At 38.9% G+C, this 17,412-nt stretch overlaps 2 protein-coding genes across 5 annotated transcripts; one reads left to right on the forward strand and one right to left on the reverse strand.

Moving 5' to 3' along the window:
• The first annotated feature begins 182 nt into the window (after positions 1-182).
• On the forward strand, positions 183-10,102 carry csf1b (colony stimulating factor 1b (macrophage)). Of its 4 annotated transcripts, none has more exons than XM_051424849.1 (9): positions 183-428; positions 2,012-2,131; positions 2,233-2,295; positions 2,410-2,580; positions 2,754-2,955; positions 3,046-3,182; positions 8,580-8,617; positions 8,723-8,760; positions 8,915-10,102. In XM_051424849.1, the coding sequence occupies exons 1-8, from the start codon at positions 387-389 to the stop codon at positions 8,757-8,759; spliced, it is 810 nt and encodes a 269-aa protein (XP_051280809.1). In that variant the 5' UTR covers positions 183-386; the 3' UTR covers position 8,760; positions 8,915-10,102. The 4 variants fall into 4 exon arrangements, with proteins under 4 accessions (XP_051280809.1, XP_051280810.1, XP_051280811.1 ...); XM_051424850.1 differs by having other exon boundaries at positions 8,726-8,760; XM_051424851.1 differs by having other exon boundaries at positions 2,018-2,131.
• Positions 10,103-10,114: 12 nt separating this feature from the next.
• On the reverse strand, positions 10,115-17,355 carry fmodb (fibromodulin b). Its single transcript, XM_051424848.1, has 3 exons — positions 14,978-17,355; positions 13,874-14,767; positions 10,115-12,608 (listed from the first exon to the last, which is right to left on the reverse strand). The coding sequence occupies exons 2-3, from the start codon at positions 14,760-14,762 to the stop codon at positions 12,457-12,459; spliced, it is 1,041 nt and encodes a 346-aa protein (XP_051280808.1). The 5' UTR covers positions 14,763-14,767; positions 14,978-17,355; the 3' UTR covers positions 10,115-12,456.
• Positions 17,356-17,412: the final 57 nt, after the last annotated feature.

Consider the following 17,412-nt stretch of genomic DNA (forward strand, 5'->3'; position numbering starts at 1 on the left):
TTTTTTTTGTGCAATTTTTCATTTTCTAATAATTCCCTTGCCGAACATGTTGATCAAAAATAAATATTCCAGTCAATCTACAACCCAAAAACCAATTTGTCAGAACACAACTGCAGAGGCGATGTGTCTTGTCAAAGAGAAGAGAGGTGGGAGGTCTTTAAAAGGGCCGTCTGTCAGCTGAAGCAGTTAGTCTCAGTTTGAACTCACTCTGTGCAGGAGGAGCATCAGGCAACGCACTGAAAAACAGCGCCACATGACGAAGTGTCAAATTTACTTAACAGCAAATTCCTTTCTGTGGAGTGGAACTGAATATATGAAAAGGATCTCTTTGCTTCAATGTGTGTGACAGAGGAGTCTGGTGTTTTCCACTGTCAAACACGTACCAGATGACCATCCTTGTGTCAACCCTGATTCAGAGCAAAGCTAAGGTAGGTGAGAACTTCTTCTATTATCACTGCTTGTGTAAGTCTGGCTTTGAAGTTTGTTGCTTGATTGTGGAGTTTGCTGACCTAAATACAGATATCATAGACAGCATGAAGAAAACAAATCATGTGACAGTTGACATTTGTATCATGTGCTCTTGCATTTGCTACATACCAGTCACATTAATAGTTTTATTAGATTACATTAATTGGATTATCATCATTCATCAAGTGGGTTCCTAATACCAGGCAGATGATGATATAATAGTTTTTCAGCTTACACGTAGCATCTTGTTTTACTTTGAGAATCCCTTTTTTTTTATCTTCTCTGTTTTAAATGCCACCTTAACAAAAATTAAAAAGAAAATTGATTTAATAGTTAAAACCATGATAGCACAACAGTTTTTGCTTTCCTTTGGGTTCTGGTAATACATTTGCATGTACATACTTCATATATATCATGACAGACAATCTTTCCAGGAACTGCATGAAGTTTAGGTTACATAATTCAAAAACCTAAACAAGAGTTAAACTGTACAGCTCAGCGTTATATGAGGAACAGACAACAAAGTATGAAAAGAATACTTCTTCTCCCTGGTGGATTTCAAAGAATTGTCTTTTGTGTCTTAATACATCTCAGAAGTTGACCAGGCAACAAATAAATAATTTTTTATTGTTTCAATTCAGTGTTTTGTTGGCATCTGCCATGATGTTTGTCATGATAGATGCCATCAAAGTCACAGGTCAAGTGAGTCAAGGGGATGATTATCAAGGAAAACCTTCCAGTGCAGATATTTTGCCTGCAGTGTAAGCGACATAAGCTTGTCGCCCTCTTTTAATCCTCGGTAGAAGGATTAAATCCATCTGGAGCCCATTTTACTGTTACAGTTGCCAAAAGGTGCTTGGTAGCAGGCATCATCAGCTACAGAAGGAGTCCGCGCATGTTGCTCTCCCAAGCCAAGCTTCCATGGTAGAGGGCACTATTTGACCATAACTGGAACTAATCTAACACCGGGATAGGTTCTTCTGAGGTCGCGCACAGTTAAACATCGGCTGCTATTGCCAACACACAACCAGAAACCTGACACTTTGTCATGACCTAGGTTGAGAAGCCGAACTGTAACACACAAACAATGTGCAGGGGAGGAAAGAAAGAAAGTGACTTTATTCGAAACATTGTAAAGTACATTTGTATGGAAAGGCAAGAATTGCTCAGATGTGTACTGTTATGGCACAATTAGGAAGAAATTCCACCTAAGTCAGCTTTGAACTGTGTTCTCCTTGTAAAATAATTTATAAGAAAACTCTCGTATGAAGAAAACATATTCACATATTCATATTTGGCAAGGAAACTGCATTCATATTGACATGGTTAAGTTCAGGATGCCACATTTGCCCTTATGGTTGTCATGGTTAAGAGTTGGTGGTTGAGAATATTTTTCATTTTGCTGTTTTAACATGCTTAATCCACTTGAGCTTTCCAGCAGAATATGTGTGCATATGTACGTGTGTGTCAGCCCCTCCAGGGAGACTTGAAGGATGTGAAGATAATGTACTGCTGACATATAGATAATCTATGGTTATGTCAGTTGCAGGTAAAGTGTCTGTGTGTGCTTATGTTCCTGAGCTTCCCTCTTACTATGGCTGAGGTCCCTGGTCCATGCAGACACTCAATCACTAGGGAGCACCTGCTCACGGTCAGGCATCTGGTAGGTTTTGAAACATTAGAAACACAGCTGATGAAACAACAACGAAGTGTTGATCACGCTGTACAGCATGGGCTGAAATATATCTGTCGTTGTTTCTGTAGATGGATAACCAGCTGAGAAGTGGGTGCTCAATAACCTACACATTCATAGAACGGAGAAGTTTGGTAAGGTAACATTTGTTTTACGGTACTGTTTCCCCTCCGAAGCCTTTCATTCAAACTTTCCATTAACTGTGTCGTGCTTTCATGTGTATTACCCCATGCTCTGATTTCCCACAGAGCAAATGTTGCTTTGTAAAAGCTGCTTTACCCTGGATCCTGGAGCTCCTCACCACCCACTTCAAATACGGTCGGGGTTCAATCAATGATGGCTATGTTCAGTCCCTGAGAGCGCTCATCCTCAACATCTACTCGCAGAAATGTGTGCCTCAAATTAATGAAGAGGTTGAGGTGAGTGTATGCTTCTGAGTGGTGAATTCGCAGCCTAGTGTTTCTCAGGACTGACGGATTAAATTTTCTATAATATAAAACACAGAAAAGAAATATGTGATGTCCAGCAGGAGGAGATAAATCTGCAGCACTTTTGAAAATATTTAAGGTATGTTTCTCGGAATCTACCACAGGATAAGCCAGAGAGTTTTGAGATGCTGTACAGAGGGTCTCCTTCAGAGGCACTGCAGAGGGCTTCAGAGGTGCTGTCTGTTTACTGGGAACTGGTGACAACAAGCGACGCGCCAGTAGACTGGAGATGCCAGCACGAATACACAGAAACCTTTGGCTCTACCACAGAGCTATCCACAGAGTCACCCACACAACATTTTACAGGTGGGAATCTCTTCTGGAAGCTCTGTGATGAATTGTGCAGATGTATGTGTGGAGCCACTAGGATCACAGATTACGTGTGTTTTTCTACAGATAGTTATGGTAAGAATTCAGTGAAGGCCTCGCACAGGAGACCAGTCAGAGACCTGTACAAGCTTGGCTTCATCATCGCCTCCGTCTGTGGAGGACTGCTGTTCATACTTACTCTCTACTGTCTCATCACACAAAAGGTACCAGTGCTTCTGTTTTGTTAATTCCTAAATCTCATGTGCCCTAATAAAGTCTAGCCATGCATTCCAGTCATATTGCAATAAAGCAGACCTTGGCAGCTTTCTCTGTGCTCTCTGGGGCACTCCCTCTTGCAGACGTACCAGCCCTCCCTCGCTGGTAAATAGTGAACATAACAAAACAAGGTGGAGGCTGGACTTACTGGTGAGAACAGAAGAGCTTTTTTGCAGCAGCACATGCACAAAAGTCTGCAAATGCATATGAGTTCATTTATGCTCTCACTCATATTTGAAGCTATTTGGCGCCATTATTTCAGATAATGCATTGTATGACTCAGAGTGGTGGTTTTCAACTGGCTGAGGTTCACAATCCACATTTGTTTTTATGCAGGACGCCTAAGTCATAACCTTAACATAATTCAGGATAATTTATCTCTAAACTATTTCATAAAATGAATCCTGCAGCAACTGCAGTGCTTTCATGTTCTGTAAGCTGGAAACAGATAAGATGGTGTAATAACAGCTTAAGAACCTAATTAGGTAAAAGGCATGAAACAGTACCAGCTGGAAAAAACACCTAGAACAGTGTTTTTGAAGATTTTTTGAGCCAAGGTACATTTTTTTCATTGAAAAAATCCCGAGGCACACCACCAGCCGAAAATGTAAAAAAATGAAACTCTGTAGCTCATATTAACAATATAAAGTCATTCTCGTCAAAGTGTCTTGAATAGGAATCAAATAAACACAAAGAAAAATATTTCTACTCACTCAGTGTGAAACCTGGGCCTGTTTGGATGAACACAGAGCTGATATCCTGGCGGGAATCGAAGAAAGACACACACGAAGCTCTTCCTCAACAGCTCTCAGTCTCTCTCTGTTTTTAGTTTTTATAGCAGTCAGGCTTGAAAAGCTCACCTCACACAGATATGTCATGGAAAATGGAAGCAATTTCAAAATAGCTTTGTTTGCCAGAATGGGGAACTCCTTGGCAGTAGCCAACCAAAAACTGTCCAAAGGTAGATCAGCAAAGCTTAGCTTTAAACGACGATTTTGTCTCAGTTCAGTTAGTTCCTCCTGCTCCTGTAAAGTCATGTCCTTTCCAACAACTGATGCTGAGCTATATGGGTCCCTAACCCAGTCAAGGCATTCAGTGAATGCTGAAGAGAAATAAAATGACATCTTCTCCTCAAGAGTTTTCAAATGTTTAACTATTATCTCACACAATGCAGCAGTGTTAACATCTTGCCATTTCTTGGTGAGTGGGAACATTTCAAGGTTGCCACTTTCCAAATGTTGTTGCCAGAGGTGCACCTTTGAACGGAATCCATTTATTTTATCTGTACTTGTAAGCAGGTTTTCATTTCAGCCTTGCATTTGTGTGTTCAGTTTATTCAGATGATGAAAAATATCTGCCAGGTATGCCAGCCTTGCACACCAGTTATCACTTGCAAGCAGCTTTGCGTAATCGAACCTCTCATTTGTCAGAAACACTTTAAGTTCCTCCCGCAGCTCATACACATGGACCAGCACCTTGCTGTGCGACAACCATTGGACCTCCATATGAAACAGCAAGGCTTTATGCTCCACTCCGATTTACTCACACAAAGATGCAAATATGCGACTTTTAGCAAGGTCATTACTTTACCAAGTTTACCATGCGCACAACCTCACGGTGTAAAAAACAAACCTTGCAAAATAGGAAGTTTGGCCAAGAGTTGAGCATGTCCATTAATACCAGTAGACTCGTCAAGTTGCAACGCAAATTTCTTACTGATACGGATCTTTTCCAAAACCACACTTTTGATGTCTGCAGACATGTCATCAATACGTCTGGAAATTGTGTTATCTGAGAGAGGAACTTTTGGCTATATTCTCAAAGTACAAGGCAATTAGCTACCTGCTGTCACCTACTGAAATGGAAGAGTATTACATGATAACTCTGCCAGTCACTAGACAGGACAGACACTCGACTCGTTTTTTTAGACCAATTAGGTGAAAATGGATCATTTCCCACGGCACACCTGACAATATCTCACACTAGTGTGCCGTGGCACAGTGGTTGAAAAACACTGACCTAGAACACCCAATAATGTCCTAATAGGGCTGCTAATAGGTACAGCATTTGAGTGTTCTGATTAAATAAATCTGCTGTGTTTTTGTTTAGTATTTAGGTTGTCATGTTAGATAAGCTACATTTTATTAACCCTTGAGGAGAAAATTTAATTCTGCATCCGACCCACATACGTGATATTTAGGAGCATTGGGCAGCCACAGTGAAGTGCTTCTGGACTAACTCTAATTCTGAGGCCAGAGCTTTGGTCAATCAATTGCAGGACTATTGTTAATGCCTAATATGCATGTGACGAATGTGTTTGGTGTGGGACGTAAGTGCACAACTGCACATAGAGAGGCACCCGCTGACAGGGGACAGTACTACTCACAGTCAGAGTACCGCATTGTGCTTAGTCCTTTCACCCGCGTGTTATGTTGAATGGCAGGCAGATTTTGATCACAAGGGAGGCAGGAGACGGATTTCAATTGTCACGCTACACCAGAGCTGAAGGTTGCTTATGTCAGTGACTTTCAGCATTCAATCACATTAGAGCTCCACACAAGTGGTGAGTTAATGGTATGACCACATAAGCAGTTGCATGGGGATCAGTGCTGCAGTCAGCTAAATGCATGCGCAAATGAGACTTATGTTAGTTGGAAACTGGTTTCTCAATCACAAGTTTTGATTATGCCTTAAATCAGACTTCAGATAGACATTTAAGTTTTCAGCAGGCTGGCAGAATCAGAGAAAAAACAACCAGCAATCGGTAGAAAAACAAGAAATATGCACCAGGTAGGGTAGCTTTTAACTGCCAAATAACAAGACTTGCTTGAAAGGGCATCTGGGGTTGACTGTCAATCAAGGAAGCATTGGTTGCTTGTATCCTTATTGAATTGACTGCATTCAGTTACTTAATAATACATGTAAGAGAAATGCTGCATGGCTGGCAGTGAATGCACAGATATTGACAAAAACAGTTGTGCAACTCTACTCTTAGCCTACTGCCCATGACCACACTCACTCTATTTCCTGTCTTGCCTGCTTTTCGCCATGTGTGTGTGTAAATGTTGCCCTGCCAATTGTCCCTTAAGGCCTAAGCAGTAAGCAACTGACCCCCTTTAATTAACATCATGTGTGCTCGGTGAGAATGTGTGACTACAGGACGATGCAAGGGCTTAAATGCTGTATGAGGAAGTGGACATTTCTGTGAATATTTGGTTTAAAAACCACAGAAACAGTATGTTTGTGTCAGTTGCTGTATTTATTATTTCACCATGAAGCCTGGGTCAGCAAACATGATTCATTTTCATGCTGCATTAAATAATATTTAATGCTGCTTATACATGCAACTTTCTTTTCTATAGCTGTTAGCTGGATGAGCCGTGTAATTACAGTATGCAGCTGCAACTATTGCATTTTCTATGAATTACATACATTCAGTGGACACTTTATTAGGTACACATTTACAATGTATTTCATTCAATGCAACACTTATATACATAAGTTCTACCTTCACAAAGAAAGCTCATTTATAATGTTGAGTTTGTGTTGATGGTCAGAAATCTGTAAATTCAATTACATGTTTATTACTGAGGTCACAGTTAAAGGTGGTCTATATTATATTGAAAAGGACAATATTAGAAAACACCTCTCAATACAATGTGGTTCAGTACAACACCCCCACTAGCTATGACCTCAGTGCTAAAACATAGGTTCAACACCAACACATTATGTAATAACACCCACATTCTGCTGCTTTTTGTTATAAACAACATGAATGCAATATTTAACAGAATTTCCCCATGTTTTGTAATAAATTATTACATATTATGGGAGCTAAACTTTTTTATGATGAAAATGTAATAATATTGTGCATTATCTAAAAACTTACAAAGACACATGAATCTAAAAGATATTTCCCAAATATTAGACTCCTATGACCTGTTATTATAGGTGACTCTGATGTTAGTTTAATAGCTACAACAGTAACAAAATCAGCTTGTTATTATCTTACAAATTCACTTTGTGTAAAGAAAAACTCAATAATGCTTTTATTTCTATCAGGGTTGACTACTGCAATGGTCTTTTGACAGGGCTCCTGAAAAAGCTTCATCTTATTTAAAATGCATTACATAAAAAAAGAAACTCCCACATTTTGTAATAGCCACCACAATAGGACATAATTTATATTTACATATATTGTTGGGGGCTTTTGTTACCTTTAATCGATAGTGACAATGTATTACATAATGCAGTGTTATTACCTAATGTGTTGTTACACATCTCGATGATAGTGTAAAAAAACTGAATGTTATAGGCATTGTAAAAGTTTATTGCAGAACCTTATTGCAGAACAGTTGTATTGGACTGCAATAGACTGTACAGGTATAACTAATAAAGTGGCCGCCGAGTATATGTGCAAAAATAAATCCTGTAAAGCCAAACATAACAGTCCATTTAGCTCAACAGTGTACCATGAAAAAACAGATGGTCAAAAATATTTCCCAGGCTTTGCTGTAATGTATAGGTCTTAACAAGTCACAACCCTGTGAACCCTGTTTTACAACTGTAACTTGGCTGTAAACTATAAACAGTTTGTGACACATGCAAGCTCTGTCCACCTGCACATCTTTGGAACAATATGGTAGTGTTGATATCTTATAACTACAAGAAGGTTGAAACGGGAACCAAACATCAGCTCTTTTTCGCACCCACGGCCAAACAAACCGTCTCTTCCAAAAAAACCTGGAATTCCCATCACTGCTGCACAGTTTCCCTGCAGTGGGAAGCAATCACAAAGTGCAACACTGAAAATACAAAAGACTTCAAAAGATTTGTTTTGGCCGGCATCCTATTGAAACTGACCTGTGACCCACCTTGGGACACCACCCACCAGTTGAGAACCAAGATCTTGCTTTGCTTGGTCTATAGGGACAAAATAATGTAAACATCGCATTGCCAAGTACTTTAAAGTGATACTCCACCCAAAATGTATCTTTTGACTGAAAATGCTCACCTGCTGCACATTTGAAGGGTGGCTGAAAGGAATCACAGCAGTTACAATGGCTTCCAGTAATGCAAAAATATTGAATCACCTATAGACGCGCTATTACCTTCTACTGCACTGTCAGTGTGTGTGCTCAGTATGTTCCAACTCTGATATTTTTGTATTACTTTTTCATCACAAACAACTCTGTGAATCCTCCTACTCTATCAACATTCAAAAATCTAGTTTATCCTTTGCGAATGGTTTAGTTATTTCCAAATTAACTGAGGTGTATATAATAAATATATATAATCACTCTGTAGTTGGTTTTATTTTATTAAATCTTTTCTTTCCAAAACAGAAAACTCACAACCCTCACAGATCAAGATCATATATAAGGTAAGAACAAACTAAACTGTATTAAATTAAAATAAATTAAAAAGAAATCTTTAGTCTCTCCATGTTTATTGATCCTAATACATACCTTTGTCATCTGGTTTAAAGCAGAGAACTGCAGGACATAGAGATGGAGCCACAATAATGTGAGTAACCTTCTGACCTCCTAGGTTTTATGGCGCGTTTAACAACTGGAGCTGGAACCGATTAAATTTCTTAAAGAAACACCTGTGTCAGCCTCAATGTAAAGCATGACTGCTGTACACACGTTTATATTCTTTGTATTTTTCTCCTCCTCAGGCCATAAAGAAGACATTGCTGCTGCAGCAGCAGACATGCCACTTGTGAAGCTGTATATTTTATCCATCATGAACATGTTTCATATCAGTATTGTCTGTGTAATGTATCATAGTCACCTATTTAATCGGAAGTTTCGCTTTGACTGAGAGCAAAGATGGACCTTGGAATAATATGCTATGTATATTATGTTTATGCGTTATCTATTGCAGATATCTTTTCAAGTTCACTAAAAAAAGGTTTATTTTTACACTAGTTATGTATGTTGAATAATGTGTCTCCATTTGCTACCACTTAACCAACTGTTTGTAATGTTGTTTGCCAAACACAAGTTATTTATTAGTTTGACTCTATTCAATCTCCGTATTGATAATAAAAGTTTCATCAATACCAAATCCAAAATATAATGTTCTCCAGCTGTCCAGCTGCCAGTGCATTCATATATGAACCCAATGAAATAACATCTAAAGAGCAGGTAATGACCTCATTAAACAATTTAGGCCACTTTATAGCCCACATTCTGTTAAACCAAACTGATTTAACAAACAGATTTACAGTAACACTTTATGAGCATTAAAAGTATTTTTATCCTTGCCAAAATGGCCTTTCCCACTGCTTTGGAGAGCAGTTTAGTTCCATTCATTATCAGCTTACAATGCTGATCAATACGCATTCTTCAAGTGGCCAATTTCTAAACGTTATAACCAAATATTTGTATATCCAGTTTTTTTTTGCAAAACAGTGTGAATAGTTTCAACATTTTCTCTGGAGAATATCCTGTTATTGAATGGTCACACACACAGAGCTGTTGTTACTGGCAGAGCGAGAAACGATCTCAACAGATACACACCAGTCGCTGCTGCAGCTTCACAAGAAATGTCTTCACTGCACGGGGCCTGACAAGATTTGGTGGGAATAATGTGCTACACCAGTTTACTCTTCATTTACTCTCTACATTTAATCATTACTGCGTGGTAGTGGCTAATAAAAGGATATTACTGAGAGAGAGAAAGGGCAGTGTATTCCCATATGTTGTCATGACTTTCACTCATGTTTACTCAGTGATGGTCCAGCCTAATTTTTTATAATAATAAATTGCATAATGTCTGAGTTTGAGAACATTTCCCCACAAAATGTAACATTTCTGTGTGGTCTCGGAGAGGAGCACATCAGTAAATCCTGTCAAAAGATTCCCACATGTGATCATGTGCATGTGTGCTGGCCTTTATTTTGTTTTTGAAAAGTCTGTGTAGGAAGCAGAGGAATAAAAAAAAAAAAACACACAGCCCTTCCCCACAGCCTCTGCATAACCATGCGCAGCCTGTAATATAACATGATCTATAACACACTTAATTTCACAGGCTACCGCTTATCAGTGTGCAAACCACTGTTGCGCTGGCAGTAATCCATCCTTCATCCCAAGACATTGCTCCATTACAAAACAAGGAAAGTATTCCTATAATTCAATTTAGTGCCTTTCTGCAGAGGATTAAAGGCAGCTGTGGAAGATGAAAAGGCAAGTTGTCTTCAACAATAAATATGTGGGAACTGCCTAAGACCAGTTAGAATTGTCAAGAGAGCTGCCGCCCTTTTTCTCTCTCCCAACCTCTTTGCCTCTTTTACCTTCAAATGAGAGGAAACAGAACATGTTGTTGTTGCTAAAAATACATCGCTGTCAACATTTAAGGGGACAAATAACTCTGGAAACACTTTTTTTCCCTTAGATGTAATAACAGATACAAAGTAGTGGATTCCTAGATAAAAAGATTCATTTTACACAATGACGTATAATTCGTAGCTGTCCAGCTAAGTGGAAACAAACAGTTATAAATCCAGATATTAGCTTACTGACTACGTGTGTCAAGTACACATCCATCTGTGATATACAGTGAAATACACATTGGCTCAGAAATTACACCCTAAAAAAAATCAAAGTGTGTTTAAAGCTACAGTAGGTAACTTTGATAAAAAATAACTTTTTGTCATATTTGCTGAAATTTTCATTATATCCTGTCAGTAGATAGATAGTTTCTCTGGCTCCTCCTAGTGCTAATAGCTTCTTTGCACATCACTGCGTTCCTGTGGCACAAACTGTAGATGGAGGGCAGGAAGTTATTTTCTACATTGGAAGCACTATCAGAAACTCACAATTCCTGTTTTGCGCCATTTATGGTTGCTCACATCAGTCAAACCGAGAAACCACAAGGAGCTTTTATCGAGTACAAAAAGTTGTTGTTCATAAGCAGGAACTAAACTGACTGAAATTTGCCGGAAAAACAACTTACAAGTACTGATATGGATGGTGACAGCAGCAAAACACAGCCTATATTAAGAATTCTATATCAGTTTAAGTGTACATTATATTTAGAATATTTTCCCCACTATTTGTTGCCATCAGCCAGCCCTTACCGATTGAGGCAGCGGTGGACCGGCAACTCCCGTGTTCTGCGAGGTAAAGCCGCAAACAAGCTATTTCAAGAATCCACTGCACCTGGACAAAGACAACCAATCAAACCTGAGAAAGGTAGTTGATTGTTGAGTCTCATTCCCAGGTCATCAATTGTAGATGCTTTGGGTCTTTTTGTCCAGCCACGCAAGATTTTTGCAAATGCCATTAGCAGCACTGATGAACCTGATTTCTTCCACAGATTATATGTTTAATGTAACAATCAGGTTATAATTAAAGTTTCAGTAAATATGATTTTTTCTAAAGTTACCTACTGCAGCTTTAAACACTTTTTAAAACACTGCTACTGATTAAAAAAAGATACAGTTATGAAACTAATATATGATTATCTTTGGATAATTCAGAGGCTCATTTGAGGAGGAATACATGCTTTTCATTCGATATAATCAAAAACACTTGATAACACAACTTTAAATGTTGATAGAAAAATTATAATTAGTCTAATAGTCTTTAAGTAAACATATTTTGAATATATGTAACAGCCAGTACAATCAAATGGGCAATTTCATTATTGAATGCCTATCACTGATATGTTAAAGTGCACTTTGCCAAATAATAATAATAAGTCTCATTGCAGCTAAACTTGCTGTTTTATCACCTTGTGCCACATGGTGGAGGCAAAGATCCAAGTGACACGCTGATGATTGGCAGTTTTATACAGGTTATACTTTGCCAGACATGACACAAGCAGAACTTGCTGTCCTCAGCTACAACCTAGTTATACTTAAGATTATTATTTTGGCCAGAATACTGGAACTGATAATTGAATTAGTTTGTTGAAAGGATGTCAGTCATCTGGACTTTTCTTATTGCTCTCTGTGATCCATATGCCTGTCATCTGGATACGTGATTATACAACTGTGGAATTTCCTGTTGACTAATACTGGAACTGTTTAATCATTTGGAATAACAATCGCAGCTTTAATAACAGTTTAACAATTCAATATCTTGAAAACGTTTTGATAGAGTGGACTGTGAAGAATAAAATGTAAATATAGTGACAGGGAACAAAAGGTTGGGAGTGTGCAGCTATACCCTGAATGAGTTGAGAAAAATCAGGACGAGACATCAGGAAGCGCTACACATCAATAAAGGCAACATGCCGCAAACAGTAGGCAGCTTCAGCAGGAATGTCTTTGGCACTGATCTCATTGGCATCCAAACGCAGCATTCTCAGCTTGGAGAAGTTTGTCATGTCGATTGTAGTGCAGAAACTGCTCAGGGAGAACTCTGAAAGACACAAGAGGAAAGAAATATGAAGGGAGGTGAGTACCGCTGTTTATTCCTCCTCCTGGGACTTTAAGTATGTCTGTGCTAGAACGCCAGAGTTGTTTCTTACATTTCTAAATTACAGCTACTCTAGAAGCCAGTGAGTAATAATATCAGATAATATACAAATGGTCTTCCCTTGTTTGATTTGCCCTGGTCTATTTTCTGTTTTCATTGGTTGAATTTAATTTTAAACTTTGTTTTTATTGGATTTTTTATTGTTCATATTAAGTTTGTATTGTGTATGCGGTTCCACAGAAGAAAGTGTTTATGGAAAAACCCTACTTCAGGGGAAGGGCATCGTTTCAAAGATTGATACACACAGTTTGAAAATCCTGCTTTTGAGGTCATCTAGTGGTTGAAAATGTTGCTGCATGCTCAGTCCCCACCCCGAAAGCGCTGTGCGGTGATACATTGCTGTTGAAAAATGTAACAAATCCAACTTCAATAAAAGGACATGACAGAAAAAATATGAACTTTTAGGAAGTTGACCTACCAAATACGGTTGGAAGCTGGAGGAGTTACGGGCGAACTGGTGTGTGTCTCAACTTTACTTTCGAAAATCACACAAGTAACTGGAGTGCATTAAATCACTGGGGGGGAGGGCATGTTGAGCTCACTAAAGTGTGACTGTCTATAAAGGAAAATGAGATCAGCTCCTTCAAATCAAAAACTAGTTTTCTAACTATCAAACTTCCTTATTCTGTGACCTAATTTACCGAATCCATTATCCATGTTCGGAGGGTCAAAAGTTAAACTTCCTAAAAGAGTTGTGAGATTTCGGTGTTGTTAAACTGAATGAGCGGCAGTCTGTGAACTGCTGTGCCAAGCAAACCAATTATAACAGTTACATCTGAGTTATGTAGCTTCTCATGTAGATGATTCTAAGTGAAGGGAAATGGAACGGGAAAGCTCAGCATTGTAGGTTATGGCTGTAGGGTGCATGTACAGAATGGCATTTAAAGTACACGTAAGTATAATCAAAACATTAAAATCACCTTTTACACAGTTCAACACAGGGTTTACCATTAAAAAAAATAACAGTTAAAAAGATTTAATGTTATTTTTGAATAACATGTTTATAATCACATTATACTTCTTAGTGATATAGTACACATAACTTTCTTTCCAATGGGACAATAAAAAATGTAGGAATCACTACTTTTTTACATTTATATAAACTGTTATAGTTCCAAAAATCTTAAGTAACAGAGAAGTGTCCATACCTTTGATCTTATTGGCTTGTAAATAAAGGTTCTCCAGGTTCCTACTGACAACAGGGATTTTCTCCAGTTTATTGAAAGAAAGGTCAAGTTCAACCAGCGTGCTGATATTGAAGACATTGGAGGAAAGACCTTTATCTGTCAGCTTGTTATGAGCCAACCGGACAAACTGCAGTTTGGGATACATAGTGAGAAAGCCCGCCGGCACACTCTCTACGTTATTAAACTCCAAGTAGAGCTGCTGCAGCTGCTTAGGGAGGTTGTCAGGGATTTTCCTCAGCCTGTTTTTCCTCATGTCCAGCATGGTCAGAGACTTCAGTCCCTTGAACACACCTCCAACGTCCTCTATAACATTTGCTTGGAGATGAAGGGTTGTGAGGTTGGCCATTCCCTCGAATGAGCTGGAGGGGATTGTTGAGATCTTATTGTGCCCGAGTCGCAGGTCCGTGATAGCCTTGGGCAAGTTGGGAGGCACACGTGTAAGCTCATTGTGATCCAAGAGGAGCCGGTCAAGGTGCTTGAGCTTGCTGAATACGTTCTTGCCGATCTTTTCTGAGTTGAGCTGGTTGTGAAAGAGTACAACCCAGACCAAGTTAGTAGCGTTGTCAAACACTCCATCCTGGATGCCTGTGATCTGGTTACGCTGCAGGTAGACATACTTAATGTGTGATGGGACGTAGGGAACATGTTGAAGGTGGCGGCTGTGACAGTACATAGCTGTGGGGTAGGCTGAAGGGCAGTCGCACTCCAGGGGGCAGTCCTCATCCTCGGCCCGCCAGCCGGCATGTCGCCGCCGCCCTCGCAGATGGGACAACCACTGCCACTGGCTGTAATGCTGGCCGATGCTCAAATCCACCAGTCCCATTATGAGGAGGAGCACCACTGTCCGCATGATCACTGATGGAAAGCCCAGGAAGAAAAATATGTAATTTAAAGTTGATATTAAGTCAAATGTAGGGTATTACCTAATAGCCCAATCCCAAATTTGTAATACACTGAGAACGTGAATTGTTGTGCAACTAACAATTATGCGGCTTCAGTAATTTAAGACAGATCTAATTCTTTCTGCTCCACTTTTTAAATGTACAGTAGGGACAGTATACCTACCAGTTGGATGATCAGAGACGATGCCTCCTCCCTTGCTCACGTCGCTTGTGTCTTTCTCAGACTGAGTGGAATATGTTGTTGGTATAGAGTAAATATCCCCCCCCCTCTCTACGCAGCTGCAGTCCTAGCCACCCTGTCTCATTAGAACACGTGCATTTTTTCACTTGCATGTAGAACCTATAACATATCACCTCCAGCCATGTCAATATCAATCCCATCTGTGAACTGGTACAGACATCTGCTTTTTAACAACCTTGTTTTCCCTTACTGTGTCATGCCTTATCATTAGCACAGCCACTCAAAGGTCTGGCTTGATGTTTACTGTTGTGGAGTGAAGGTTATAGAGAGGGTGGGGGGTTACAGTAAAGAAATTTAACGAACCAAACGAGACACTGGTCGTGTTTGTTCTTAAATAAAACAATGCAGCTTTGTTAAAGTTGTGTGACTATTGCACCCTGTATGTTTCAACATGTACAAAGTATGTCATAACCTGTTATTTGTCCACAGTCCAATAAAAAAAAAAAAAGGTCTTTCTTTCTTCATGCCTGCTTCACGTACTCACTACTTTTGTCAATTACAGTGTTCAAACTGCAGGGAAAGTTAACATGTGTTTTTGTACTGGCGCCTGCAGACAGAGGAACACCATTATCATCTTGCAGATTGTCTCAGAATGGGCCTTGCCATTTATGTCCTCCATTGGAGCAGGGAAATTGAAGACAGAGTTTTAAGAATTACAGTTTTTTCCTCCAAATCTGTTCCCCTTGCCCCTCTGAGGAAGTAAAAGACAACGTGCTGATTTGAAAATGGAAGTTGTTCAGCAAGTAAAAGACCTTAATAACCAAACAATTACATCCCATTTTAGTGGAGAGGGAACCTGAGGATACACAGATGGGAATCTTTTGCACAAAGGACTTGGCAGATTTTTAGTCACAACACAACATTCTTTGGCCAAAAACAATTTTTAGTCGAAAACTTAAACCAAATATGTAACAGTAAATACTATTTTTTTTTCCAAGTGATGTTACATTATCCTATGTGTAAGAAGTGATGCCTATTATTCTGTTATAACCCTGCTGTCATCATTACTTATAGGGGGAAATCCTTCATCCCAAAATAATCCAAAGGAACTGTAATTGGTGGGGGAAATTAAAAGGTTTCCCGGAAAACTATGTCCCTTTGAAAACTTTGATGTTGGATTTATTATTCAGTTGTGATCAAATCTCCTAGTATTTAATACAAAAGACATTAATATTTTGTGTTTGCCAAGACAGCTTTGTTTTGTGTGTGTGTGTGTGTCTCTGAACGCAGCACAAAGAAAGTCTGAATTAAAACAGGATGCAACAGCTGAAAATATGATCTGTAATTAGACCATCATGTTTAATCTAAAACATTCTGTGTGGGTGTCATTAATTCAAGGATCCAACTACAGCTGAAAACCTAAAAGGCTAAATAGTCCAAATTACATGGAAACAAACAATAAACGTTCAGCCTGGAGGCGTTCTGCTGTGAGCTGCACCTTATGGTATAGACGTAAGACGTAACCTATTTCTTGGATTTCACTAGAAACAACACATGGGGTTGACTGTAATGAAAGAAAGATGCTAATTTAAAACACATTTGTGTATTTTATGCATGGGAATTCTTTGGAAAGGAGAAGATCAGAGTAGCATGTGCATGTATCCAATCTAATGAGCTATACTGGTGCATAATGTAATTTAGTCAAAGTGCTGCTGGTCATTTCTCTTGAGTTTTTTAGCCATATGGTTTTAGTTAATTCTTGACAAACTATTGGATAGATTGCCATGGACTTTGGGAGACATTTATGTTCCCAGGGTTAAATCTCTTCAGTTCATGACAGGATACCACTAAATATTCCAGTTATTATCTCTTTAGGTTAATGCTATACTAAATGCTATGATGCTAAAATCTTTAACGATTCTTGAATGCGTGACGTTTAGTCTTTAGCTAACATTTCCTGCATTAAAAAGGTTGCCACCCAATTTGCAGGTCTCACTTTGAGGATTGTTGGAGCTCCCCTTAAGTTCTTTTAAGTATTTTTTTATTTAATTTTGTAACTTTCGCTATTTGTGCCTCCACATATGATTTCCATCTTCAGGTAAAAATGTAACAGACATTAAAGGGAACATTACATTGTACTGAGGCAAAATTACATCCTGAATACAGAGTCACAACTAGGAAATTAGCACATTAGCTAATTTCATCAATAAGCATTTTGCAAACTGCTGTTTTTCTGAAGCCTCACTACATTCTTTCTCTTCAGAGGAAAAAGCGCAATTGATAGATGAAAGAGACCTGTGTGACAAAATACAGTGGTGCTAAAGGCAAGTAATGCAAATGTGATTTGTGTTGACGTGCCACCAAAAACATCCTTTATTTGTGAGAAACAATTGAGCTGCTGGCAACGTATTTGACTT

Source organism: Dicentrarchus labrax, unplaced genomic scaffold (genome assembly GCF_905237075.1).
Source record: "Dicentrarchus labrax unplaced genomic scaffold, dlabrax2021, whole genome shotgun sequence".
Lineage (NCBI taxonomy): Eukaryota > Metazoa > Chordata > Actinopteri > Moronidae > Dicentrarchus > Dicentrarchus labrax.

What these genes read in the sequence shown, in the direction of transcription:
- fmodb (XM_051424848.1), bottom strand. Translation starts at nt 14,762, where the DNA reads ATGCGGACAGTGGTGCTCCTCCTCATAATGGGACTGGTGGATTTGAGC. An exon ending in ACAAGCCAATAAGATCAAAG is followed by an intron (nt 12,609 to 13,873) that starts GTATGGACACTT and finishes TGTGTCTTTCAG; the next exon opens with AGTTCTCCCTGAGCAGTTTC.
- csf1b (XM_051424849.1), top strand. Translation starts at nt 387, where the DNA reads ATGACCATCCTTGTGTCAACCCTGATTCAGAGCAAAGCTAAG. An exon ending in AAATTAATGAAGAGGTTGAG is followed by an intron (nt 2,581 to 2,753) that starts GTGAGTGTATGC and finishes AATCTACCACAG; the next exon opens with GATAAGCCAGAGAGTTTTGA. An exon ending in ACTGTCTCATCACACAAAAG is followed by an intron (nt 3,183 to 8,579) that starts GTACCAGTGCTT and finishes TTTCCAAAACAG; the next exon opens with AAAACTCACAACCCTCACAG.